Genomic DNA, 24,643 nt, shown 5'->3' on the forward strand with positions numbered 1-24,643 from the left:
CTGGCCGGCTGGAGAGATAACGATGCTTAAAATAAATCCTTGGGGCTGCGGGATGCTCCGGAGGTCCCGAAGGACGCTCTGCGTCCTTCGGGACCTCCGGAGCATCCCGCAGCCCCCCGAGCATCCCCATCATGGATACGAGCTCCTGCATCCCATTGCTAAATTGGATATTTTATGCCGGTCCCCTCTAGAACCCCCCCCCGTACACCGCCCGGATCCTGCTCTCACCAAGCTGCTTATTTTTGGAGGAAAAGATGCCCAAATTGGCTTTGCACAGTAGGATTATGATGGGGGGGGGGGATAAAAATAAAGATTTGCCTGGCTTTTGGCCCCGCTTTCCCCCCCGACCCCGTGGGGATGGTGGGTGGGATGCAGGGGGGAGCATCCTGCCTTCGCTGAGCAAATCGGCTCCGCGGTAAAGCCTGGATTGCCGCTGCGGTTTAATGCCGGACCCCCTCCCCGGCGTGGGTTGGGGGTTTGGGGGGGGGGGGGCAATGGCTTTTGGCTCGATTTTCTCCGCTGAGAAAATAAAGCAACAGCCTGAAAGCAGCGGGTTCCCAAGGATGTGCCGGCCAGGCGGGATGGGCAGCAGGACAGGCAGCGGTACAGGCAGCAGGACAGGCAGCAGGACTGGCAGCAGGACTGGCAGCGTGCCCCCCCCACGGCATCCCCAAAGGCGGGCGCAGACCTCCAGCCCCAGCCCCGGCGCAGAGACTGGGGAAACTGGAGGCTGGGGGGTACAGGCAGGCTGCCTGCGCCGGGGGCTGCCCGCGCCGGGGGCTGCCAGCTCTGCCCGCTGCCGGCACAGCCCAGCTGGGACGGGACCCCCGGTCCCCCCGGCCCCGTCAAACCCCGAGGTCTCGGGGCGCCCGTGGGGCTCCCCGGGGAAGGAGCAGAGCTGGACCCGGCCACCGACAGCAACGAGAGGCGAGGAGAAAGGAGGTTACGTGGTTTCCAAGCTCCTGTTTCCCTGATGAACACTAATATATATCATTTGTATGTTAAAGTTCGATTCTTTTCTCTTCTTTTCTTTTTAGAGAATAAAATAGAAGCTATTTACAACAAAACAATCAAACAACAACCTCTTAAAATCCCATATAGTGAGTGTAGTTCTGAAAATAAAGGGGGAGGGAAAAGGATCTAAATGAATAAAATATCTCCCGATTTCCAATTTTTTTTTTATCTTTTTTTCCTTTAGAGAGTGCCGGGGGGTTTCACTAAAGCTCGCGTCGGCAGGCGTCCGTGCGTCTGTCTGGAGGTAACACGAGTTAAAAAATAATAATAATAATAATAATAAATGTACAGTGCAAAGTGTGATGTGAGTGAGGTAAACAGTCCCGGACCGGCGCGGCGCAGCGGGGCAGCCGGCGGCTCCGGCAAAACCCCCGGGCTAAAGCTTTTCTCCTCGCAAAGGAAAACCCAACCAAGACGAGAACAGGGGCAGAGCCCGGCCAGACCCCGGTGAGACCCCGTCCCCCCGTGCCCCGACCGCTGCCGGGCGAGGGCTGCCGGGGCGAGCTCTGTCCCCCCGCCGCGGCCGCAGCGTTGGCGAGGGGGCCGGGGCCGGGGGCGTTAAGGCGAAGTGTTGTTGGAGGTAGAGCTGGGGGGCACGGCCAGCCCGGCCGGGGCCGTGGGGGGGACGCCGCCACCGCTGCTCCCCACCCCGCCGCCACCACCGCTGCCGCTGCTCCGGCCCCCGCCGCCGCCGCCGCCGCCGTTGCCTTTGCCGTAGGCAGAGGAGGGGAGTGAGGAGGAGGAGGAGGAAGAGGAGGAGGAAGGGCCGGGCGTCTGGGCGAACAGCACACCTGGGGAGAGAGTGGGGGGCTGAGCCGGGAGGCGGCACGGCCGTGCCAACGCTGCCCGCCCGCACCGCGTCCGCAGCCGAAGACAGGGCGAACGCCAGCAGGAGCGAAGCCGGGTGGTGCGCGGCAGCGGCGGCGGCAGCGGGGGCTGCCGGGCACGGCGGAGGTCAAGTAGCCCCCGGCCCGCGCCGGTGCCGGGGGGAGCCCCTCACGCCGCTGCCCGTCCCTCACCTGTGTAGACGATACCGTTGATCTCAACCGACATGCTGATGCTGTTGGTGCCGTTGCTGCTCAGGCCGGCGGCGGAGTCCTGGCGGTTCTCTGCTGGGGGAGAGCCGGGTTACGGACCCCGCCGGGACCAGGGGCCGCGGCGGCTCTGCCGGGGCGGGGGGCCGGGGCCGGCACTAACCTGGCGAGCGGGTGCCCTGGCTGTTGATGCGGATGCTCATGGGCAGCTGGGCCGTCATGGCCAGGAGGTTCTGCTGCAGCGCCCGCTGCATCAGCCGCTGCTGCTCGTCCGTCACCAGCGCCATTTTCTTCTCCGGGGGCTCCCCCGACTCCAGCTTCTCCCGCAGCTGCTCCAGCGCCGCGGCTTGGGCGGCCGCCGCCACCTGCACCGCAGCCGCCTGGGCTGCCACCACGGGGTGGCCGGCCAGCGAGACGGGGAGCCGGCTGGGCATGGAGATGGGGATGGGGGAGTCCTCCTCTGCAGGGGCAGAGCGGGCGGTCAGGGACGCGGGGGACAGGGACAGACGGGTGCCGCCGCCCCGGGGCGTCCCCAGCCACGGCACGCTGGCTCGGGGCCCCTCCGTGCCTCGTGTCCATGCCGGGGGCTGCCCAGCGCCTCCCGCCCCTCCGAGGGGAGCCAGACCCGGGCGACCGGAGTCGGGGTCCCTGACACAGCCCCGGTGCCCAGAGCCCGGCGGGGGGCCGGGAGCGTGACCCCCAGCCTGCGGCACCCAGCTCTGCCCCTTCTGGGCCTGCGTCCCCGGTGCCGGGAGGGGGCTCAGCCCGCGGCCCGGACCCCGCGGCAGCCGTTACCTTTCTTGATCTTCTGGACGGGAGCGATGGACCCGCCGTTGGTGGCGGAGGCCAGCCCCAGCGCCGGCACCGGCAGCTTGGGGGAGGAGAGAAGGCCGTGGGTGCCGCCGGGCGAGTAGGTGAAGAGGGAGCTGCCGAAGCCCTGCCGGCGGCCCTCCCGCCGGTTGCTGTCGATGGCCGCCTGCAGCTCGTTGGGGTTGCTCAGCCCTCGCTTCTCACATTCATAGGGGTACAGGTACTTCATGTACCTGCCGGCGGAAGGGACGGGGACGGGGATGGTGACGTGGCGGCTGGTCACCCCCTGCCCACGTGCTGCCCGCTCCCTCCCCCCCGTCCCCGTCCCCGTCCCCATCATCCCGCGCAGGGCAGAGGGAGCAGGGGAAGCGCCGAGCCTGCCAGAGGATTCGCCCCCCCCCACCGCGCCGAGCCCCCGCCGCTCACTGGGTGCGCAGGGTGAAGGCAGCGCTGGTGATGGAGGTGGGCAGGTTCAGCCCCTTGGTGATCTCCCGCCACAGCTTCTTGTTGATCACCTCCACCAGGCCGCCCTTCTCCGTCACCAGCGTGTACAGCATGTACAGGTCCAGCACCTGCTTGGCCATGATGGGGATCCGGTTGACGGGGGTCCCTGGGGAGCGGGGGGAGGAGAGAGCGGGTCTGGGCTGCTGCTTTCTCACCCCCGTGGCAAACGGGGGGGGAAGCCGGTGAGACCCCCCGCGAGGTAGCGCGGGGGCCGGGGGGCTCCTGCTCCTCCCTTCCCTGCCACCATCTCCCTTCCCCCTCGGGACCCCCCGCCTCGCTGCCACCTTGCCGAGCATCAGCCCCACACACAAAGGAAACAGAAACTCGCCGTTTTCAGCCACAGCCCCCGAAACGGGGCTGAGCACGGTTTCTCAGGCTGAGGTCAGCGGCACCCGGCAACACGAGTTATTTATAACGGCGGCGGCGCTTCCCGGTCGCGAGGGTCCCGCCGAGCCGGGGGCCGCGCACGCACCGGGGGTCACCCCTGCGGCGACGGGGAAGGGGCCGCAGTGCCTCCTCCCTCCCGGGGGTCTCTGCCCTCCTGGCACCGGCAGGCGAGGGGGCTCAGGGAGGACCCCGGCGGGCGCAGCCGGCTTCGGCATTGCCGGGCCAGCGGCTCCCCGGCCCCCCCGCGCCGCACACGTGCTTCCCCCAGCGCCTGCCTGACAAAAGGCTGAAGGCAGCGATGCGTCAGCATTTCCAGCGCTGTTTTCCACGCAGGAACCAGACCCTCAGCCGGGGGAACGCTTGGCTTTCAGCCCTTTCCGCCCCCTCGGCCCCCCGGCACCCACCCCAGCCAGCCCGGGCGGAGCGAGAAGGCAGCGGGGGGCTTCCCCCTTGGCAATAACCTGGGGAAAGGACAGCGGGGGGAGGCAAAGCCGGGGGCAACGCGCCCAGGAGGGGCCGGACCCTGCGGGGAAGGGGCCGCGGGTCCCGGATGCGATGGGCACGGGGAGCGGGGCCGGGCGAGGGGGGGCCGCAGGCGCCGGCGCAGGATCCAGCCCAGCAGGTTTGACCCCGCTGCGCAAAGAGGTTAAAAATTAACCGGCGGCGCGGCCGGAGCGGTGACCTCGGGGTTGCAACGAGGGGCGAGGAAATGAGCCCCCGGCCCCAGGAGGGCAGGGGGGGAGCGGGGCAGGCGCACGGGGGGGGGGCTCACCTCGCTTCTGCATGAAGCTGAAGAGGTCGTCCAGGAACTCCTTCCTCCTGGGGTCGCCATCCAGCTCGTACAGCTGCACAACGAGAGGAGAGAAACGCTCAGAAAAACCCCTCACCTGTGCCCCCCGCTGCCCCCCGCCTCCCGGAGGGCCCCGACCCTCCCGAAGCAGCGTCCCTGGGGTTCGTGCCCGCCGGCCTGAGCTGTTCGGCTCACCGTTCGGCTCAGCGGGGGTCCCTGCACGGGGCCACGGGATCCTGAGGGTCCCTGCGGCTGGGGACTGACCTGCGGCAATGCCCCGGCAGAAGCCCTGGGACGGCGGTGCCATCCCCCGCCTGCCCCGCTCGGAGCTCAGCCCCAAAACGCCGGTGCCAAAATCGCAGCGCTGCCCCACGCCTCACCCGCGGGCCGGAGGGGCTCCCACGCCGCAAGCGCCGCGATCGGCCCCCGGCTCCTCCCGGGAACACCGATTCTGGTTATTTTTAGCATCCACCGTGTGCTCAGCACAGAGTGGAGCAACGCTTTGGTGTGGTCCCTCCTCCGCACCGCACCTGCAGCGCCCAAGGGAGCCAGCGCCAGGAGCCGGTGAGCTCATGTGCCACCGTGCAAGCTTGTGTGCCATGGGGCGAGCTCCTGTGCCACGGCACAAGCTCGTGTGCCATGGTGCGAGCTCGTGCCTGCTGCGGTGTGCTCAAAGGGGGTCCTTGGGGGTACGGCCCTGGCAAACGAGGGTCATGACGAGGCGAGGAGGGTGCTGAGCTGGACCTGGTCGCAGGATGCCCTCCCGGCAGTGGCACGCCACTGGCTGCTGTGCTGCCCGGCAGAGCCTCTTCCCCTCTGCCTGGCGAGGCTGGCACTGAGCACAGGCTGTCCCGGCGAGGCTTCGTGCCCACCGGGCAGTGGCCATGGGGCTGGCAGCCTCTCCTCCTGCAAGAGCATCTCCCCCCGAAGCCACCGCACTGCTCAAGGCACGACTGCCGGAGCAAACCTGGCAGGGTGAACCGCACCGCGCTGCGCTGCACAGCCGGGACACGTCTTTCTGAGCCGGGGCAGGCAGACCCAGGCAAGGCTTCCGACACAGCCGCGCCTCGAGCACCCGGTTCTGCTGGGGCAGCTTTTGTCGGGACCCCACCCCGCGCCCGACAGCCCGGCACATTCCTGCCTGATTTATGGCAGCAGGATCTGCTGGCCTGAGCGCCCCGGCATGCAGGCAGGCAGGCACGCCACGCCGGCTCTGCCTCTCCCCGGTGCTGGCAGCCAAAGCCCAGCGCGGTTTCTGCCTGCAGGCGGTGGCTGGCGGGTAATCCTTGCCCCCCAGGAGGGCTGTCAGTGCAGGGGCTGTGTGGGGCTGGCGCTGCCCAGACGCCGTGGGGATGGACGCCGCAGCCCTCGTCCTGTCCCCGCCGCCCCCGGCCCCTCGGTGCTGAGCGGCTCCCGCTTTTCTCAATGACAACTTTGAACAACTGCCAGCGGAGCTGCGGCCACGGCAGCCAGGAGGGGACTATAAATATTACCACGTAACTCACCAGGCACGCACCGCGGGGCCGCCAAGCACGCGGCGGCACATCAGCACGTTAACCGGGTCACCGATACGCCTGCTCGTCCCGCGGGCACGCCCGGCACAGCACCCCGGCAGCACCGGGACCCGCGGGGTGGCCATTGCCCCGGCTGTGAGCAAGGGGTGCGAGCCACGGCCCCCCAGGGAGGATCCGGACCCCGCAGGGCTGAACTTGCCCACCGGCACCGATGAGAGGGATCAGTGGGGCCGTGCGATAAGAGGGGCAGGGCGCTGCAGGGAAGCCATAAACCCCTGGAAGCCTGGCAAGGCTCTCCCGGCCCCCGGCAAACCCCCCGGGAAGGGGCAGGAGCCGCCACCGCTTGCCCAGACTCCTCCAAGCCGCCCTCCCGCCCCAGCGAGGGGTGCGTGCGCAGGGGGAGCCTGGAGGGACCGCGGCACAGAGGGAGCAGAGCGGTTTCCCCCGGCGGGGCAGGGGCAGGGGCAGGACGTGGCGCAGCAGGCACCGCCGTGGTTTTTCGGGCTGAGCCACGCAGGCTGCTCCCGACCGGCCGAGGGATGTTGGGCTGGCGCCAATCCAGCCTCCACCGTTTCCTCGAGAGGCTCCGAAAGCTGCAGGCGGAGAAAGGGCTTCCCTGGTGCCCGCCGCCACGGCACGATCCTGTGGGGTGCTGAGCCCCCCGCCACCCACGGGGCTGCGCTCGAGCCTGTGGCTCCATGGCCCGTGGCACCCCTGACCGCCCCCCCCGGTTCACCCCAAGCCTAAACCCCCCGCGCCCCATTAACCCCACTAACGGGGCGACAGCCCTGCCTGCGCAGCAGGACCTGGGGCAGAGGCTGCAGCCTCCCAGCACCGGCACCGCGGCAGAGATGCTGCGCCCCAGCACCGTGGGGACCCCCAGCACCATGGGGACCCCCAGCACCATGGGGACCTCCAGCACCACGGGGACCCCCAGCCCACGGGGCGGCACCAGCCCGACCAGGGGATTAAATACAAACCTAGGGAGGGAGAAGTGCCGTGGCACAGCAGAGGGGAGGGGGGGCTGGAAAACCATCGCCCTCCTGCTCGGGAGAAACGAGAATGTGAAAAACCTGACGTGCTGGCAGCACGGGCCGTGCCCCCGGCACCGGCAGGGCTTCCCCCGTCCCCAGGGCCTGGGGTCCCGAATCGCAGCGGGGCACGGCACGACTGCGTCGCACTGGACGTGGAGCCGTCCCAGCGCAGCGCCCAGCGCAGCACGAGGGGGTCACGAGCAACCTATTAACCTGCAGAGCTCTAAAAATTGATTAGCCGTTTATGAAAACATCGGTTCATTCAATTTTTATAAAGCCAGCTCTTAAATAAAGCCGCTCTCCCCCGGCTGCAGGGGGGAGCTGCGGCTGCGTTTGGGAAGGGACGAACGCACCGGTTCCTTTACTGCCGCGACCCCCCCGGCCGTGAGCCCCCCCGGGCTCCGTCCCAAGGGGAACGGACACATTTAAGAGGATGAAAGAAAATTAACCGTCAGCTGAGGAAAGCGTGTGCCGGCCGGGCCGCAGGGATTAGCAGCAGACGGCGGGTGGCTGCCCCATGTGCCGTCTTTCCATGCGCCCCCCCACTGCCCGCCAATGCCGGTGGTCCCATGCCGAACTCCACCAGCCCTGGCCACTCTCCCTGGCCCTGGCCCTGGCCAGGATGAAGCCACAGGGGGGTCACCAGGGCCGGCGAGCAGAGGGAGCCCCGTTCCTGCTCGGCACCCTCGAGGCCCTGCCGGCACACCCAGCCGGGGCTGCCAGGCAAAGGACATTTTGCAAGCTGCCGCTTGTGGTTACTGGCGAGATTTCGACAGCTCCGCTGCGCTCGGCTGCTGCTCACCGGCCACCACCACCCTGGAGCGGGGAGACGGGCTCGGCCGGGCCAGGGCTCCCCTGTGCCAGGCGCTTCCCCAGCTGCGCTCCCAGGAGCCTCCCTGGACCCTTGTCCGGCTCTGCCGATGCCAGCAGAACCGCCGGCGTGAGGGCAGCTTCCCGGGGAGCTTGGCCAGCAGCGCCGTGAAGCAAGGACGTGCCCCGCCGTGGCCGGGACGTGCCCTGCCTGCACCGCGACGGGCGCTGCGTGACCGAGCGGCATCCGCCGAGCTGTCCCCGTCCCCCCTCCCCCCCCGGGCACAGGCAGAGACGTGGAAGGGGGCCGAGACGAGCGACGTCCAGCAGCCCCTTGCAGGATTTCCTTGCGTTGACAGCGTCCCGCGTTTGCTGGGACGACTCGCTGGCAGCCCGCGGCGCTCCCGCGCTGGCGAGGACGTGGCAGAGGAGCCGTGCAGCCCGCAAACACTGAAAGGCAGCACGGGCATCATAGGAAAGCTTAGATATTGCATCTCAAAATAAAAATTGAGGAACAGAAACGTTCTCATTTCAGCAGCGTGCGAAACCGAGCATGCAGCCGGCCTCGGCACGGACCGGCTGCCGCTGGCACCACCGGACTGAAATCAGCAGGTGCTGATCCCCTGGCTGGTGCCGATGCCCCACCCGCCATGCTCAAGCACGGCTTCTGCTCAGCACAAAGCGCGGTTCCTTGTCGGGGAAGCGCGGGCGGAGGCGGTGAGGCTCGGTGCAAAGGTAACGCCGGCTGCTGGGCAGCGAGCCGCGGGGAGAGGCCGCCCTGCCGCTGCTGACTCAATAGATTTACATTTCATAATTAGGGAGGCCGCAGGGAGGTGGAAATGACTTAATCTGTAACGCAGCTGCCCTGAGAATATCCTCTTACCGTGGGGAGGCCGCCCGGCCGCGCTGCCCTGCTGAGTCCCCACGGTGAGAGCGCGGTGCCAGGGGATGCCGCGGCACGGCCGACCCCAGCCCGGTCGAGGGGACAGGAGATGCCCCCCACCTCCCCAAGAGCCCCCGGGCTGGGGGATCCGGCCCCGTGCAGCCGGCGCTCCCAGTGCTCACCCAGCACAGGGCAAACGCCCGGTGCCACCGGCACGGCTGGCTCCACGCCGTGGTGCCCGACCCGCCTCGCCGCCAGTGCAACCCCCATCGGCCCCAGCCCTCCGTCCTTGCGGCCGGCTGAGGACGAGGTGCCAGATGGCCGTTGCCAGCAGATATATAATTAAGTGGAGGAGGAATTAGGAAGGCGGCGGGCGGGTGGGTGGCGCTGACCCCGCACCCCAGCGCCCCGGCAGGATGCCGGCCCGGCGTTTGGTGTGGATGACCGGATTAACGTTTCAAACCAGATTACGGGAAAATCCCAACCCGTTGGCTTTCAAAGGGCTGGCGGGGAGGCGGCCCCTCGGCAATGCCAGGAATGCAGGAGAGAGCCCTCGGCACGGGAGCGGTGCGTGCCGGGGGTCTGCCGGGCGGGACCGAGATAACACCCCCCTCCCGAGCAGCCCACCGCTCCCCTGCGAACACCCCCAGAGCTGGGGGCGAAGAGCGCAATTAAAGCAGGGAGGGGAAGCGCCATTTAACGAGGCTCCGAGAGCCCAGCCCCGGTAATGCCGGGGCTTATGCTGGAGCCGGGCGAGTCTCCCCATCGGCAGGAGCCCCTGTGCCCACCCCACCAGGAGTCACAGGGACCAGGAGTCACAGAGAGCAGGGGCGTGCGGGGCTGGGTCTGCGGAGGAGTCCGTGTCCCAGCGTCCTGAGCCAGCGTCCTGCATCCGAGTTAACCCCCCCCACGGCTCGGTTCCGGGTTTTCAAGCCTCGGGGAATAATTTTCAAGTTTCTTTTCCATCGCCAGGAAGTCTCGGCACTCCCGGCTTTCCTCCCTTCTCTTCGAAACCAGTTTGGGACGTGCACACCGTGAGCTGGGGGGACAGACCCCCAAAGGCCACAGCGCAGGGCCGGGGGGGCTGGTGACTCCTCCAGGGGGGCTGACGGCCTCGCAGGGGCTGAAAAGGCCCGATTTTCTGTATTTAGGGAAAAAATACAACAAAGGCGGCCGCAAGGGAGAGCCCACCCCGGTGAGGCGCCTGCGGCAGGTAGCAGGGCAAACGTCCTCTCCGATCGATTCCAGCCCGGGCGGCGTGACGGGAGCGGGGCTCCTTCTCTCCCTCTTTCTTTTCTTCCTTCCTTCCTGCGAGCGGCCCCCAGGGACGCGTCCCTTTGTCCCACTGTCAGCCGAGGGCCGATGCCGGGAGGGGGAGAGACCGCGCACGCTAACGAGTTATTTAACGAAGAATAAACACGCGGGTGGTGTTTCCCGTCCTGCTCCCAGCCGGCGCACGCAGCCCCCCGGCCCCCGGCACACCCAAGCCAGGACCCGCAGCCGCGGAAGGGGGCACTTATTCAGAAGAAGAAAGTAATTTGTAAAAACGGGAGCGAAGGGCTGGCGACGAGCCCTGAAATGAAGTGTTTCGGGTGACACTGGTGAGGTGGTTTCCTGTAAGATGGTGGCTGAGTCAGGGCTGGGGCTGCCCGAGGCCGTGCAGCCCCTTCTCCGGGCTGGGGTCCGCACAGCCCCCTTCCCCAGGCAGGGCCGTCGCGGTGAGTGGGGGGCAGCGCCGGCTCGGCCCCCGCCGGTATCGGGTTTGCTGGGGCTGATCCCTCCCGGCAAAGGGAGATTCCAGCCCCGGCACAGATCCCGCCACAGATAAAGCGCTCGGCTTAGGGACGGGTCACCTCTCGCCGTCCCCATCCCTAATCCCTGCGAACCCCCCCAAAGCATGCCCTCCCCCCGGGAAGGGGCTGCCAGGGGGCAGGGGCGTGCACCCCCTCCCCAAAATCCCCAGGGGCGGCCCCCCACCACCTCGCTCGCCAGCTCCGAGGCCGGCTGGGGATGATGGGACGGTGCTGCCGGGAGCCTCGCCCGCATGGGACGGGACGGGGCCAGCTCCTGCCGCCGGCGGCCGAGTCCACTGACCGGCCCGGCGGGATTCCTGCCGCCTGAGCGCGGCCGGGGCCGCCCGGAGCAGGGGGCCGCTTCTGCGGGGGGAGCCGGGGAAGGGGCCGGGGAGCGCTGGGCCCTCACCGCCACGCTTCCCGCCGGCACTATTGTTCCCACCGGTTCCCAGCATTGTCCCTTCTGCGGGTCGGCACCGCCCGGCCCAGGACGCAGCCCTGCAGCAGGTGCCTCTCCCCGCCGGTGCCCCCTCCTCGGGCTGGGGGCTGCGGGACCCGGCGGGTGGCAGATCCATGGGCGCTCCTGCGGCACAGGGACGAGCCCAATCCCAGTCCCCAGCCATCGCCCCAAAGGGCCGGGGGTCCCCAGACCACCTGGGCTCCCACCAGCACCTGCAAACCCCCCGAGCCACGCTGCAGCCGCATCCTGGCCGTGGTCCCGTGGGAGCCACCCCGCCGGATGCAGGGCAGGGGACAGGGACGAGCGGGAGCCCACAGCACTGCAGGCCCCCATCCCAAACCAAGCCCCCGGCAGGATGGGGGTCCGGCGCAGCCCCCACGCCCGGCCCCACCGTCTCCCCAGCCAGGCTGGCAGGAGCAGCCGTACGGACGACGCAGGGGGACGCAGGCTGGTGTCAGCGCTGTCACCACGCTGCGGAGGGGGACGTTGAATGGGCGAATTAGTCGCCGTTTAACCTCCCTGACCCCCCATTGTCCGCACGCTGTCAGCCACCCTCCCCGCCACGCCGCGGGGCTGTGCCCGCCCGGCTAGCTGGCAGCCGCCGGGATGCTCCGTGTGGATCCACGTCCACGCACCGGAGCCGTGCTGGTGCAGCGCGCTGCCGGGCCCAGAGCGATGCTGGCTCCCAGGAGGCTGCGCTGTTGCCGTTTTTCCCCTTCCCGCAGAGGAGGAAGCGAATCCTGCTGCAACTGCATTTCAGACGACGGTTTCAGAGGGACCTGCTGGGCGGCAGCTTGCCGGGCTCCGGCTAAAACAAAAACCGGTTCAGCGTCTGAATGCCGACGTGTGGCACGGGCTGCCGAGAGGCCACTGCCGAGCGGCGGGGGGACAGGGCAGCTGCTGCCCCCCGCCAAGCTGAGAGCCGCTGGCCAGGGCAGGCGGATGGGAGTCAGCCCGGCATCGGCGGCTCTCCCGGCCCTTGCGTGTGCGTGCCGGTGCATGCCCTTGACACATGCTCGCTATCGCACCGGACCTTGTGCAAATATTAATTCAGTGGAGTCAGGCTGTGTTGAGAAAGCTCGTCCCAGGGAGCAACACCCAGCGCCTGGCTCGCACGCTGCCGGCGCGGCTCCCTGCCGCCGGCCGGGCGGACCCCGGGTGGGCAGCCGAGCCGGAGCCCTGTGGCACGGACCCGGGGAAACCACGGCCAGAGCAGCAAAGCTTTTCCTAACAGAAAAGCGGTGCAAACCCTTGGGGCACCCAGCGGGCCCCCGCCTCGGGTTGTCCCTCCCTGTGTGCCCCCAGACCTGCCCAGGGTGACACCCAACAGGGCCGGCAGGTCGAGACCCCCGGGCGAGGACCCGACCCGGGCGTGGGGGCAGGAGCAACAGCTTCGTTGGCCCTTGCAGGCGAGCCAAGGTTTAAATTCCACCATATGTAAATGATCGCCTTAGAAAGGGGATCGCTGTAAGCCAGAGCAGATGAGTCACCCGGGGCTTCCACCGCCCGACCGGGGATTTGTCTAATTGCAAATCTGTTCCTGAAATGCGAGGTCCCGCACCTCAGTCCACCCGTGGGACGGCCGCTCCGCCGACCCCGCCAGCGGTCCCCGCTGCGGTGGGGTCCCGGGGGGGGGGGTCCCGCCGGCCCCGCGCGCCCTGGCCCTGCCCGTGGGAGCTGGAAGAGGTCCAGCAGCCACAGATGGTTTTGACAGGCAGCCAGCTGCGGGCCATCAGCCCTGGGAACCATCACCGCAGAGCTGCTCCGGCACCGCCAAAACCTTGCTGCTTCCTCGCGCTGCCGACGACCCACGGAGGGGAGGGAGGCGGCGGGGGACGCTGCCACGGCTCCTTTGCCGTGGCCCTGACGCAGCACGGGAGCAACGCTGGCTGCGGCAAAACTGCTGCCTGACCCCGTCCCACCGCAGCACCAGCGCGGGCGGCAGCACAGGGCAGCGTATCGCGGGTGTTTGGGTCTCCGAAAGCAGGCGCTGCTGCCTGAGCGGGGGTCTCCACAGTGGCCGCGGGCAGAGGGGTGCTCGGGGGGGGACAAGGAAGCCCTTTCCCGCAGGACCACCGACACCGGTGACAGGGTCGTCCCCTCCCCACGGTACACACGAGGAGCGGGGACCGGCACGCCTGCCCCTGCATGGGGAGCAGAGCCCTGGCCCCGCAGCCCCAGCACGGGGCGGATTATCGCCAGCTCCGTCCGGAGCGGGGGCACAGGCAGATTAAGTGACTGAGTGGAAGGGTCGGGGAGCGGGTCAGGAGCCACGCCGGGAGCTGCGCCCCGACCCCCCCAATCCGGCTGCCCCGGCAGGCTCAGAATCCGGTGGGCGGCCGCCCGGGCAGAGCGGGCAGCGCAGGCAGGTGTGCTGTCAGGGACGTGCCCAGGGGAAAGCGGGGGGCTCCCCCTGTCCCCGAACCGCCACCCGCCCCTTGCCCCGGCCCCCGATTGCGGCACGTCCGGCCGGGCCCCAGGACCGTCTGCCATTTCTCCTGTGGTTTGGGCCAGAAATAGGGTGATGGAGCAATGCTGCACCCTTGCCCAACCGCTCCGCTGCCGGGCGGCTGTTTGCTTTGCTGACAAAGGACCTGCTCTCCTCTCTGCTCTTTTTTTTTTTTTTTTTTCTTCTTTTAAATAAACCCTCATTCCTGTTAGTTCAGCTGTGCCGGAGCTGGGAGGTGGCCGCCTCCTCTGCAGCCCTTGAATCAGCCCGGGGGCCCGGTGCTCCGGCGGGGCCAGGGGCTCTCAGGGGGACACCAGCAGCGATGCCCAGGTCCACCCAGGAGCAAACAAAATCAGCCGGGCGAAGGCGCTGGCCGGGCACCCAGGGCAGGAGGGACGCATCCCCTGTCCCCCACCTCGTTAATTATCCCGGGTCTCGTTGGGACAAACGGCCTCACGCAGACCCCGGATGCTGGGACCGGCACCCGCAGGCCGAGCCGGCTGTGCGGGCACCCAGGCATCAGGCTGGGGGGGCACTCGGCAGCTAAGCTGCTCTCGCCGAGGAGAAGTCCCTGACCCCCGGCTGGGGATCCGGCAGGATTACAGCTCCGGGAATGCTCCCTGAGCACCGTGAGCCGATTACCGGGCTGGATCCCTGGCCAGGAACACCCTTCAGCGAGCTGGACGGCAGCACGGGGCGAGACAGGCTGCGCCGGGGTCGCGGGGGAGGACGTGGCCCTTCTCCCGGCACGGGTCCACCTGCGACTGCACCGCGGCCCCCGGCACCCCGTCCCGCTCCAGTCCCCTCCTCGCCTCCGTTATCTGCCGCCGGCCCGGCCGGGCGCCGCAATCGCCTCGTCCCGGCGCAGAAGCGTCCAGCCGGGGGGCCCAGGGCACTCCCCTTTATCTGTGCCCCTGCCGTGCCGCGGCACCGGCCGGAGCAAAACCGCCTCTGGGGTGGGGGGACGGCAGCCCCTGGCCAGGCGACGACACTCGGGTGCCCCTTTCCCTGCGCAGGGGCCCCCTCACCCTCCCCGGGGGCGGCTCATCCGCTCGGCTGGCTAATGCAATAAAGCTCTAATCAATATTTTAAAGAAAGTAAATGGACCCTCCCGCCCTCGCTAAGAGGCTGCAGGGCCCCCGCTCCCGGCCCCGCTCCCCCGGCCAGCTTTGGGCTTTTTAAATAAAAATAATCCTCAGGAGAAAGGGGTTCAGGGCCCTACACCAGGGGCTCTGCTGCCCGTGGGGGCAGAGGGGATGGATCCCCCCCTTAACCGGAGCCCCGGGTTTCTGCACGGGGCTCTGAGCCCCAGGGCTCCGGAGGAGAAATGGGCTTTTCCTCAGCCCCTCGCGTGGTTCCCCTAGGACAATCCCAGCTTCATCTTCCCGGGAGCCACCGTGGCCCCACCACGTGCGCGGCCCCGGCTGGTCCCCAAGCCTGGGAGCAGCAGGGCGGGTGGGGGTGTCTGGTTTTGCCCCCACTGCACCCAGCGTGCCACCCGCCAAGGTTGCAGAGTTGCTTTCGGCTTTTTTTTTTTTTCCCTAACCGTTGCACTTTGAAATGCCGTATCTCAGGGGAGCGCTACTTGGCAAAAGATAAGGGCTGAGGTTTTCGCCCTCCACGTGCCACCAGCGTGGTTCAGATGTCCCCATTTGGGACAGCTTCAGAAACCTCCCACCCCCCAAAAGCACTGCCACCCCACCGCCGGCACCCCACCGCCGGCACAGCCTCCCCCCGGCACCACGTCGGCTTCTTAAAGCCTCCGACGCTTCCAGCCAGCAGGGGCAGAGACAGGGGGTTAAGCGTCAGCCTGGGGCACCCCAAATGGGGCACCCCAAATGGGGCACCCCGAAGGGAGCCCAGCGGCTGCTGCAGCCAGGCGGAGCGGAGGGAGCACCGGGGGTCAGACCCCCCCACGCCGCAGCCGCCCTCCCGCGGGACGCGGTGCCGGGGTGCCGGGGTGCAGGCACCCGGGGGAGCACAGGCAGCCGCTGCCTGTCACAGGCAGCGCAGGAAACTCCAAAAAAGGCAGAGGCAGGAAACTCCGGCCCCGTGGGCTGCCGCTGCGCCCAGGACTCACGCTCCCGGTATTAGTAGGGCGCAGTAATAGCGGTAACGAAACAGAAAGGTCAGGAGGGGGGTTCTCCACGGAGCAGCAGCAGAGCCCCCCCCGCTCGCCCGCCGGGGCTGGGGCGCAGACATCAAAGCAGGTTTTTCCCCGGCAGCCCCACGCCAACGGCAGCAGCTCGCCGGCCAGGCATTACGCAGCAGTTTGTGGCGGCACGCAGCAGCGGCGCCGGATTTTTGGCAGGGGTTGGCTGAGCCGCTCACGCTCTGGCAGCTCATCAAAGCCCGGCTCCCCCTGCGAGCATCACCCTCCGGAGCGGCGGCACGACGGCAAACGCCCACGGCGCGAACTCCGGCACCCGGCCGCGGTGCCCTGAGGGACGGATGCCGGGGTCACCCCCAGCCCCCCGTGGCACAGCCCACGGCCAGCTGAGACCCCCACAGCTGAGCCCTGCTCCAGGCCGGCAGCCTGGACACGCTGGCATCGCCCCGGTCCCCCAGGGACCCGTTGTGCCTTCTGGGGTGAGGTTAGAGACAACCCCAAACCCAAACAGGAGCTAACGCGGCCCTGGCCCGGCCACATAGCCCGGCACGGCGGCAGCACGGGGCAACGTGCCGACATCCCACCGGACCCCTCCGCCCCCGGCGGGGCTACAAAAGGCGCAAGATCAAAACGAAAGCGAGCCTGCCCTCGCTGCCGGCCGGCGCACGAGGACGACATGACGGCCATTCCCCACGGGGAGCCTCCTCCCGCCCCAAAAATGCCCCTTTTGCCCCCAAGAAGCTATCGCGCCCTCGGCAGCCGCAGCCCCCCAAGCCCCCCGCCACGCCGGGGGCTCCTTTGTTCTGCTGCCCGCGCAGGCAGCGCCCCGGGTCAGCTGCCGAGCTGACCTCTGCCTACGCGGTAGCCGTCCCCGGGGACGGGGAGGTGCCACGTGCCGGATCCCTAGCCTCCATAACTCTTCCTCACGCCCTCCTCTTCCTCCTCCCTGAACCAGGCCCCCTCCTCCTCCTCCTCCTCCCCCCCCCCCCGGGCCCCCTGCGGCTCAACCCGGCCAAGCCCCGGTTTGTGGGAATCTGTCCCAGATGGGTCAATAAAACCCCGCGGTGGAGGACAGGGACAGCCCCCCGGCACGCACGGAGCACCCGGCGTTTCGGTGTGGAGATGGGCACGGGGACTCGGACGGCGGCAGCGCCCAGCCAGCACCGCGTCCTCGAGCACGGAGAGAGCCGGGCCAGGGAGGCCGACACCAGCACATCCGGAGCTGAACCCGAACCGCAGCCGCAGGGAGACCTGGAGAGCCCCAGAGGTGGAGGGGGCCGGACCACCAGCCCTGAGCTGCCTTGGGGGGCCCGAGCCTGCTTGGAGGCGGGGAGAAAGAAATCGGAGTCACCCGCCACCCCCAAACCGAGCCCACGAAGCCGCAGCTTGTCCCTGGGAGGTGCCGGGGGGCCCCGGCTCAGCCGACGCGCGCAGGAGGCTGCGCACTCCCCGCAGCCTTGTGGGGAGCAGAGGTGCTCCCAGCAGCTCATCTGCAAAAAAAGAGGAACCCCGAAACAGCCCCTTCCTTGAGCAGCATTTCCCCGCTGCAGCGGGAAGGCCCAGCGCCAGCACGACCACGTTTGCGGCACCGCGTCCCCGCCGGCTCTCCTGCACAGGGGGATCAGGCCACGGTGCGCCAGCACCCCGGTGCTGCCGGGATTTCCCCCCCGATGCGCCTCCGCCCCGGCAAAGGGATGGCAGCAGTGGGAGCAGGGGCAGGGAAGGGGTGAAGCATCCCCGGCCAAGCAGCGCCGGAGCCACGGCGGCCACCCCACGCCGGCACTCGGTGTTTACATTCCTGCTGCTCCTTCCCAGGCTGCGCTGGCCCGGCTGCGCCAGCTGGGCTGGGGCTGGGGCGCTCGGCGGCACGCACTGGAGGGCGGCCAGGAGGATCTCCCGGCCAACGCCGCGCCGAGCAACCCCCTGGCCCGGGTCCAGCGGCCGCGATCCGAGCGCCGGCGCGCTGGCGGGCTGACGTGCCGGGGAAAGCCTCTCCCGGCTGGGCGCTTCGCCTCTTCTCCTCCGCCCACGGCACAGCGGTGGCAGCCGCTTTCCTCCCCCCTCCGGCTGCTTCCACGATTAACTCCCTGCCGACCCCGGGAAGCTTTCCGCTGGGAAGAGAAAGGGAGGGAGAGGGGCAGCTCGGCCCCTTTCCCCGGCACGGCTTAGGGGGAAGAGATGGGGAGGGGGCAGAGGATGCGCTGGGACTCGGGCCGGTGTCCCCGAGCGCTGCGGCGGGGGACTCGGCGGAGACTACGGTACAGTCCATGGCACATCTACGCGCCCCCGCGGCAGCGCGGCACGGGTCCTGCAGCCAGCCCCAGATTTTCCCGTTGGATCCCGAGGGCTGGGAGCGATTGCCGGGTGCCGGGAGCGGGTGCACGGGTCCAGTACAGCACCAACCCGGTGACAAACAGGAAGACCACAGCTGCGGTATCGAAAAAAGCCTTTTCACAGATACGAGATCACGTCCCCAGTCCCTCAGTCCCCGACGGCAGGAAGCACAAAAGAGAGAAACCGCAAGAAGAAGAAGCAGCGTGGGTGCAGCGGCACGAGGGACGCGCGGCGCAGAAGCACGCCTCTTTCCCCGCAGCCGGGCAGGAACGCAACAGGGAGGGCGGCCGCACGCTCCGTGCTCGCTTGTGCTTCCTCCACCAGCCCTGATGTGAGGCTGCCCGCGTCCAGATGTGCCAGCAGATCCCGGCAGCCCCTTCCCCCTTTCGGGAGGGATGCGACGGACCCTGCCCCTGCCCCGAAGGGGCAGGGGCAGGGTCCGTCGCATCCCTCCCGAAAGGCCACCGTGCCCCGGCCGCTCCATCTGGGTCCCATCTGCTGCTGTTGGCTCCCGTCCCTTCCCCCACCCCTAAACTCAGATGTATTTAAACACACACATCAAAGGCACCGAGCAGCCCCCGGGGAGCCCCAGCTCGCAGCACATTTCCTTCTATTAGCTGAAAGCGGGGCGCAGCGAGCTCCAGCGCCGGGAGAGAGTGGGAGCGTGCCTGCCTCCTGCCAGCCCGGCTCAGCCGGCACCGGGAAGGTGGTGGAGGGGGCAGCCGGGGTACTTGTTCCCCCGTTTCACTCTTCAATCGCATTTTGGTGGCAGCAGGGGGGGCAGCTCTGCCCCCAAGCATCCGTGGGGCCGGAGCCGTCCTGCCGGGCATCACCTCTGCGGTGATGGTGATGGGGAGGTAAGCCTGGTCCCCACCAAAAACAGCTTGGGGAGGGTAGAGAAGAGGAAAACCAGGAGTCCCATTCAGATTTGCAAGTTTGGGGTGTTTTTTTCCAGCATTTTCAGCAAGAATCCTCCCAGGTCCCCGCGGCAAACACCACCGCACCGTCCACCTGCGCCAGGGCCAGGCCACGGTGCCCACCGGGACACAGGATCCCACCAGAGCCACCAACCAAAGTGACAAGGGAGGGGGCGAGGCTGAGCCCAAGCGCTAAAACCCCGGAAAAATCCCACGCTTTCTTAGCAGCAGCTCGATCTGAGAAGAACACAGCCGGAGGCAGCACCACCAGAGGCATCTCACCGCGGCTCTCGAGGACGCAGGGACGCGCGGCAGAGCCGAGGAGCAGGGAAGGGACGGGCACGGGGGGGTATACGCGTCTCGGCGGGCACCTACTTGCTTGAACTGCTCCTCGTAGGTCCAGTCGCCGTGGTCGGGCGCCGGCGGCGGGGGCTGCGCGTGGCCCAGTCCGGAGGGGAGCCGCTCCTGCCCGCCCGGCAGCCGCTGTGGCTCGCCCCGGTAGCGCTGGGGTGCCGGGGGCTTGCGGAGCAGCAGGGATCCCGCACCCACCCGCACCGCCTCTGACGAGCTGAGCCCTTCCTCTCCCACGTCTTCATCCTCCTCATAGTCTTCCTCTTCCTCCTCTTCTTCCTCTTCCTCCTCCTCTTCGCCCAGGTCTTCTTCAAAGTCGTCTTCATCCCACTTGCTCTTCCTAGAGCAGGGGGCAGAGGAGAAATTTGGTCCCATGCTAGGCAGGGGGCTGGGTCCCCGAAGCCGATCCCTCTCCCCTGCCTGCCCACCCCACGGGCACCCACAGCCACGGGGCTGGGAGCACCCACCCGGCACACGGGGAACCTGGCAAAGCCCCGGCGCACCCCGTCGGCGGATGGCAGCCCCGTGCGGCGCTGCCGGCCGCCGGCATCCCAAGACAGCAGCTCCGGCGGCGAGCGGGCCTCTGCCAGATGGCTCCGAGCCCCGTTCCCTGCCCTGGAGAGGACGTGGGCTGAGAGGAGGCGGCTGCGAGGGTCCTGCATAATTTAAAGCCAGACCAGGATCCTCTGTCTCAGCCCCACGTGGCTCCCTGGGCAGAGACGAAACGTCGCCCCACACCAGCCCGGCACGAGGAATCACGGCTGCCGGAGCCGAGCTGCAGCTCTCAGTGCCTCCTGCTCCAGGACGTCCCAACGACGCAATGTCCCAACGAACCCGGCCGCCCGCCACGGTGCAGGCGGCCCCCCGGCAGCCTCCACCACTGCCCCTGCCAAAGGGAAGCCTGCGTCCCCAACTGGCCGTGCCAAAACCCACCGGGGCCAGACCGTGTCCCTGCTCCTTCCCCGAACCCGTAAGAGCTGCTAGTCTGTGCTAGCGTATACTCACAGATCCTCCTCGTCCTCCTCAGAGCCCATCTCCTGCTGGTACCCGCCATCCTCCTCCTCGCCACGGTCCTCCTCCTCCTCCTCCTCCTCCTCGGAGGCCTGGCTCTCATCTGACAGCCCCGGGCTGGACGAGTGGCTGAGGCCAGCGGCCGCTGCCCGCATGGCGGCCAGGGCGGCCATCTGTGCCCGCTGGATGTGCGCGCTCTCGGGCTCCGCTCCTTCCTCCGAGGGCGCCGGGGCCGGATCCTGGCCGCGGGCCCGGGCTGGGGTGCTGGCGGGGGTCTGCCCCGGGGCCGGGGGCTGCGCGGGGGCGGCGTGGAGCGCTGCTGCTGCTGCTGCTCCTGCTGCCGCGCTTCCAGCGCCTGCTGCAGCCGCGCGCGCTGCTGCCGCTGCAGGTTCTCCATCACCGCCTGCAGCTTCATGGCTCGGCCGGCGGGCGGTGGGTCCCCGGGGGGGCGGGGGGCGAGGCCCCCGGGGGGCAACGCCCGGGAGGCGCGGGGGGCAGCGCCCGGCACGCTGCCGCGCTCCAGCGGGGCTGGAGGCCAAGGCTGGGCAGCGCCGGGGGGGGCAGCCCTGCGAGGGGGCTGCCGGGGCCCGGGGGGGGCGAGGGCGGCGGAGCGTCCGCAGCACCGTCAGGCTGTCGGGGCAGGAATCGCCGCCGCCGGGTCAGGGCAGAAGGACGTGCCCCCGACCCCCCTCAGCCTTGCCCCGACGTCTGCTTCGCTCGAGGGCTCCGGCGGGATCCGCAGGCACGAGGCCGCTCGTCAGGAGCGGGGCGCTGCCGCCGTCGGCCGAGCGCGCCCCGGGCAGGCACCGAAACCTCCGCAGGCTCAACAGGCAGCGGCGGCAGCCCGGCGCATCGCCCCCTCCCTCGCTGACCGGGCACTTTCCGGGGGGCGGCAGCCTCGGGGTTGCGCGGCGTCCCCCGCTCGGGGCCAGGCGTCTCTAGTCCTCGGCCGGCTCGGCTTCCGGCAGGCGTCGGCGCAAACCTGCCGGGAGAAGCGGAGGAGAGGGTCAGCGGAGCTGCCGGCCGGAGCTGGCGAGCAGGAAGGAGTTAAAGACAGCGCAAGAGCCTCATTAATCTCGAGCTAATGAGATAGGGAGGCCGGGCCCTGCTGCTGGAGGGGGAAGGGGCCTGCCGGACCCGATAGCCCTGCCTGGCCCTGCAGGGGCAGCGGATACCGGGATACCAGCGCCCGCAGATAACAGACCCGCAGGGAGGGCGCGGGCAGAGCCGCCCGACGCGTCCCCCACGGGGGACGGGGCACGTGCCCACCCGGGGACACCGGGGACGCGCTGCACGAGAGCGAGGGGAGCGAGGGGAGCGAGGGGAGCGAGGGGAGCGAGGGGAGCTCGGCCACCGTGATGGCAGGAGCAGGCAGCTGCCAGGCCAGCACCAGGGCACGAGTGGCACCAGGGTCCGCACCGCGCGGCAGAGGCCCCTTGCCCAGCGGGGTCCCGAAGCGCGGGGGGATCCGCGTGTCCCCGGGGCTCCAGGGCAGCTTCCCCTGGGACGGGCAGGCAGAGCCTCGCTCCTCGAAACCTCGGCAAACAGGCTGCTGCCGGCCGCCCCCGCACTTCTCCCCTTCTCGGGGGCGGTGGGTCCTCCGGGGCGACGTGGGGCTGCGAGCGGCTCAACTCTGCTTCACCCCCGCCGACACCCCCGGCACCCCGGCCTGGAGCCCCCCCGAGCCCCAGTGCAACCAGCAGCCCCCGGTCGGACAGGGCTCTGGCGGCAACAACTTCGGCATGACCTCGCCTGTGCCGAAGGCAGGGAAGGAGCTCGCCACGCTGCCGCCGCGGCACTGCCATGTACGGGCATTGACTCACGCGGGCAATCACCCTGTTTCTGCTGCCCCGGGGGCCGGTGGAGCGCACGCACCCCGGGACCCTTGCAGGGACCCACCCGGGGCCGGATCCGGGGCCGGCTGGGGACGCTCCCCGGGGACACGGGCAGCCCCTGCCACGGGGGCAGGACAGCTGGCGGCACACGGGAGCCGGCAGCTATGGCGTGATCCTGCAAATTCTGGAAAGGGGAACCCGTTTCGAGCACGGGCCGGTGCCGCCGCCGATTGGGCGGCTGAGTCGGAGCCGCTTCCCCCGCGCCTCGCTGCAGCGGCGGCCGCATCCGCTCACAGCCCTGCCGCGCTCAGCTCGGCTCTCACTAGCGAATGCACCGCCGCTGCGGACAGCCCGGGGCTGCCGGCTGCACCTCAACCGCTGCTGCCGCCTCCGAGAGGAGCCGGCACCAGGGCTGCAGGAGCTGGTCGGCCGCTCGGGCGCTGCCCAGTCTCTGCCCGTGCCTCAGTTTCCCCTCCCCTACGCCAGCCATCTCCATCTTGCCTGCGCGGAGGGGAGACGTTGGGGCAGGGACCCTCCCCTCTCTGCACAGGCAGGGCTGTCCGCACGGGGCTGCCCCGGAGCGGCGGCCACTCGCCAGCCATGGCCGCGCTCCCTGCCGTGCAGCCGTCCCGTGCCGCGTCTGAACTCCGTCCCCCGCGCCGGCAAGAGCCACGAGCAAAACCGGAGCGAGACTCGTCCCAGGCACGTGCTTCTCCGGCCCCGCTCCGCCGTGGCTCTGCTTTGCCACGAGTCGCCAAATTACTCAGTGCCAGCACCGGTGCTGCTGAGAGCGGGGAGCGGAGCTGCGTCCTCAGGCACCCTGGGCCGCGGCCGTGCCGGGGCCACGCTGCCACGTCCCTGCGGGGAAGCAAAGCCCAAGCGCAGCCGGAGCCTGGCGGCGCAGCAAAGCCAGAGCCAGGGGACTGTCCCTTCGCAGAGGGGCCCCGGCCTGGCGGCCGCGGTGACCTTGAGCTGTGCCCCTTTGTCCCTCCGGGCCGCGCGGGCCCCGTGCCTCCCCACCGTGCGGGCAGTGTCGTGCAGCGCGCGGGGGATTTTGGGCGCTGGTGGCGGCACCCGCGTCCCACAGGGCAGGTGCTCGAGAGCGACAGCGGCTACGCCAGGCTAAAAATACGTGGCGGCGGGCGGGGGTGTGACGGACGGGGCCTTTGTGCCACCGACGCCGGGCCTGGCCGCTGCTGGACGCCCCCGGACACCCCCGGCCCGCTGCCCCCAGAGCCCCGGCTGGGCTCAGGCCACCACCCGGGAGGGGACTCCGAGGGCGTCGCAGAGACTGAAGCGAGGACAAGGAGGAGGAGGAGGAGGAGGAGGAGGAGGACGGGGAGCCCGGGCCCGGCTGGTGCCCGTCCCCGGGGACGGACAGCACTGACCGGGGGGGCCGCGGGGCTCTCCGGGGCGGGGGAGCCGCGGGAGGGACCCCCGGGCCGGGCAGGGGGCTCGTCCCCGGGGCAGAGCCCGGCCCCGGCCCCGCTCCCCGCGGCACGTGGCACCGGCTGCGCCTCGCCCGGCGTCGGGGCCGACAGCCTCCGGCTGAACCCGGGGACGGGGGCGGCGGGGCCCGGGGGGGGGGAGGGCCGGCTCCGCGAACCGGGGGGGAACGGCCGCCCCCGGCACGGAGGGACGGGGCCAGGCCAGCAGCTCTCGCCCGGCCCAGCGCGGAGCCCGGCCCCGGCCCCCTCCTCCGGCCGGAGCCCCGGGAGGCCGCGGGCCCGGGGCAGCCCCGGCCGGGGACACAGGGCGGCGGCGGCACCGTCCCGTCTCCCTGTTGGGGCCCCCGGGCGGGGCGGGGCGCGGGGGGCTCTAACCGGCCGGGCCAGTAACGCCCACAGGGGACGGAGGGTCCGGGCAGGGCCGTGCCGGCCGGGCCGGGAGCGGCCGCGGAGGGGGAGCCCCGGCCCCGCGGGGGGAGGGGGGAAGCGGCCGATAAGCGGCCGCGGGGAGAGAGGGCGCCCCGGTCCCGCCCAGCAACCCCCGCAGGGCTCTCAGCCCGCCCAGGGGCCGCAGCCGGTACCCGGCCCCGGTTCCGCCCAGCCCCCGAGCGGCGGGGGGAGACCCCGACCCATGGTACCGGCCGCGAGGGGGTCCCGGTACCGGCCGCGGGGCCGGTGTGGCGGCGCGTCCCCGCTTACCCGGTGGAGGCCGTGCACCGCGAAGCCACATAGCAGCCGCGGCCGCCCGGGGCTCGGGCTGCGGCGGGGCCGGGGCGCGCTCGGTGCCCGCACGGCGGCTGCTCTCCCCGCGGGCGGGCGGCAGGGCCCGGCCCCGCCCCGCCCCTTCTCCCCATTGGCTCGCCGCGCCCGCCCCGCCCCGCTCTGCCCCGCCCCGCGACGCCATTGGCCCGCCTCCCCCGCCGCGCCCCGCCCCGCCTCTCCATTGGCCCGTCCCCGCCGCCGCATGCAAATGTCGCGCGCGGCGGGGCCGACCGGGAGCGCAGCCGCAGCGCCGCCCCGCGGCCGGGCGGGGGAGCGCCGCCGTGCAGGGCGCGGCCCCTTTAAGAGCCCCGCGGCGGCGGAGGCGATGCGAGGGGATTTAAAGGGGCCGCGGCTCCAGCAGCCGCCGATCCCCGGTTCTAAGGGCTCTCCCCC

General features: G+C 70.0%; 1 protein-coding gene across 1 annotated transcript; it reads right to left on the reverse strand.

Annotated features, from left to right (window-relative positions):
- Positions 1 to 119: 119 nt before the first annotated feature.
- Positions 120 to 24,309, reverse strand: ARID3A (AT-rich interaction domain 3A). Its single transcript, XM_072845674.1, is given in 10 exon segments — positions 120 to 1,805; positions 2,034 to 2,123; positions 2,212 to 2,508; positions 2,844 to 3,091; positions 3,285 to 3,468; positions 4,522 to 4,594; positions 19,219 to 19,534; positions 20,200 to 20,503; positions 20,506 to 21,187; positions 24,188 to 24,309. Coding segments are annotated over 9 exon segments (1,860 nt in total). The 5' UTR covers positions 20,621 to 21,187; positions 24,188 to 24,309; the 3' UTR covers positions 120 to 1,572.
- Between the last annotated feature and the right edge of the window lie 334 nt (positions 24,310 to 24,643).

Source organism: Ciconia boyciana, chromosome 24 (assembly GCF_034638445.1).
Source record: "Ciconia boyciana chromosome 24, ASM3463844v1, whole genome shotgun sequence".
Taxonomy (NCBI): domain Eukaryota; kingdom Metazoa; phylum Chordata; class Aves; order Ciconiiformes; family Ciconiidae; genus Ciconia; species Ciconia boyciana.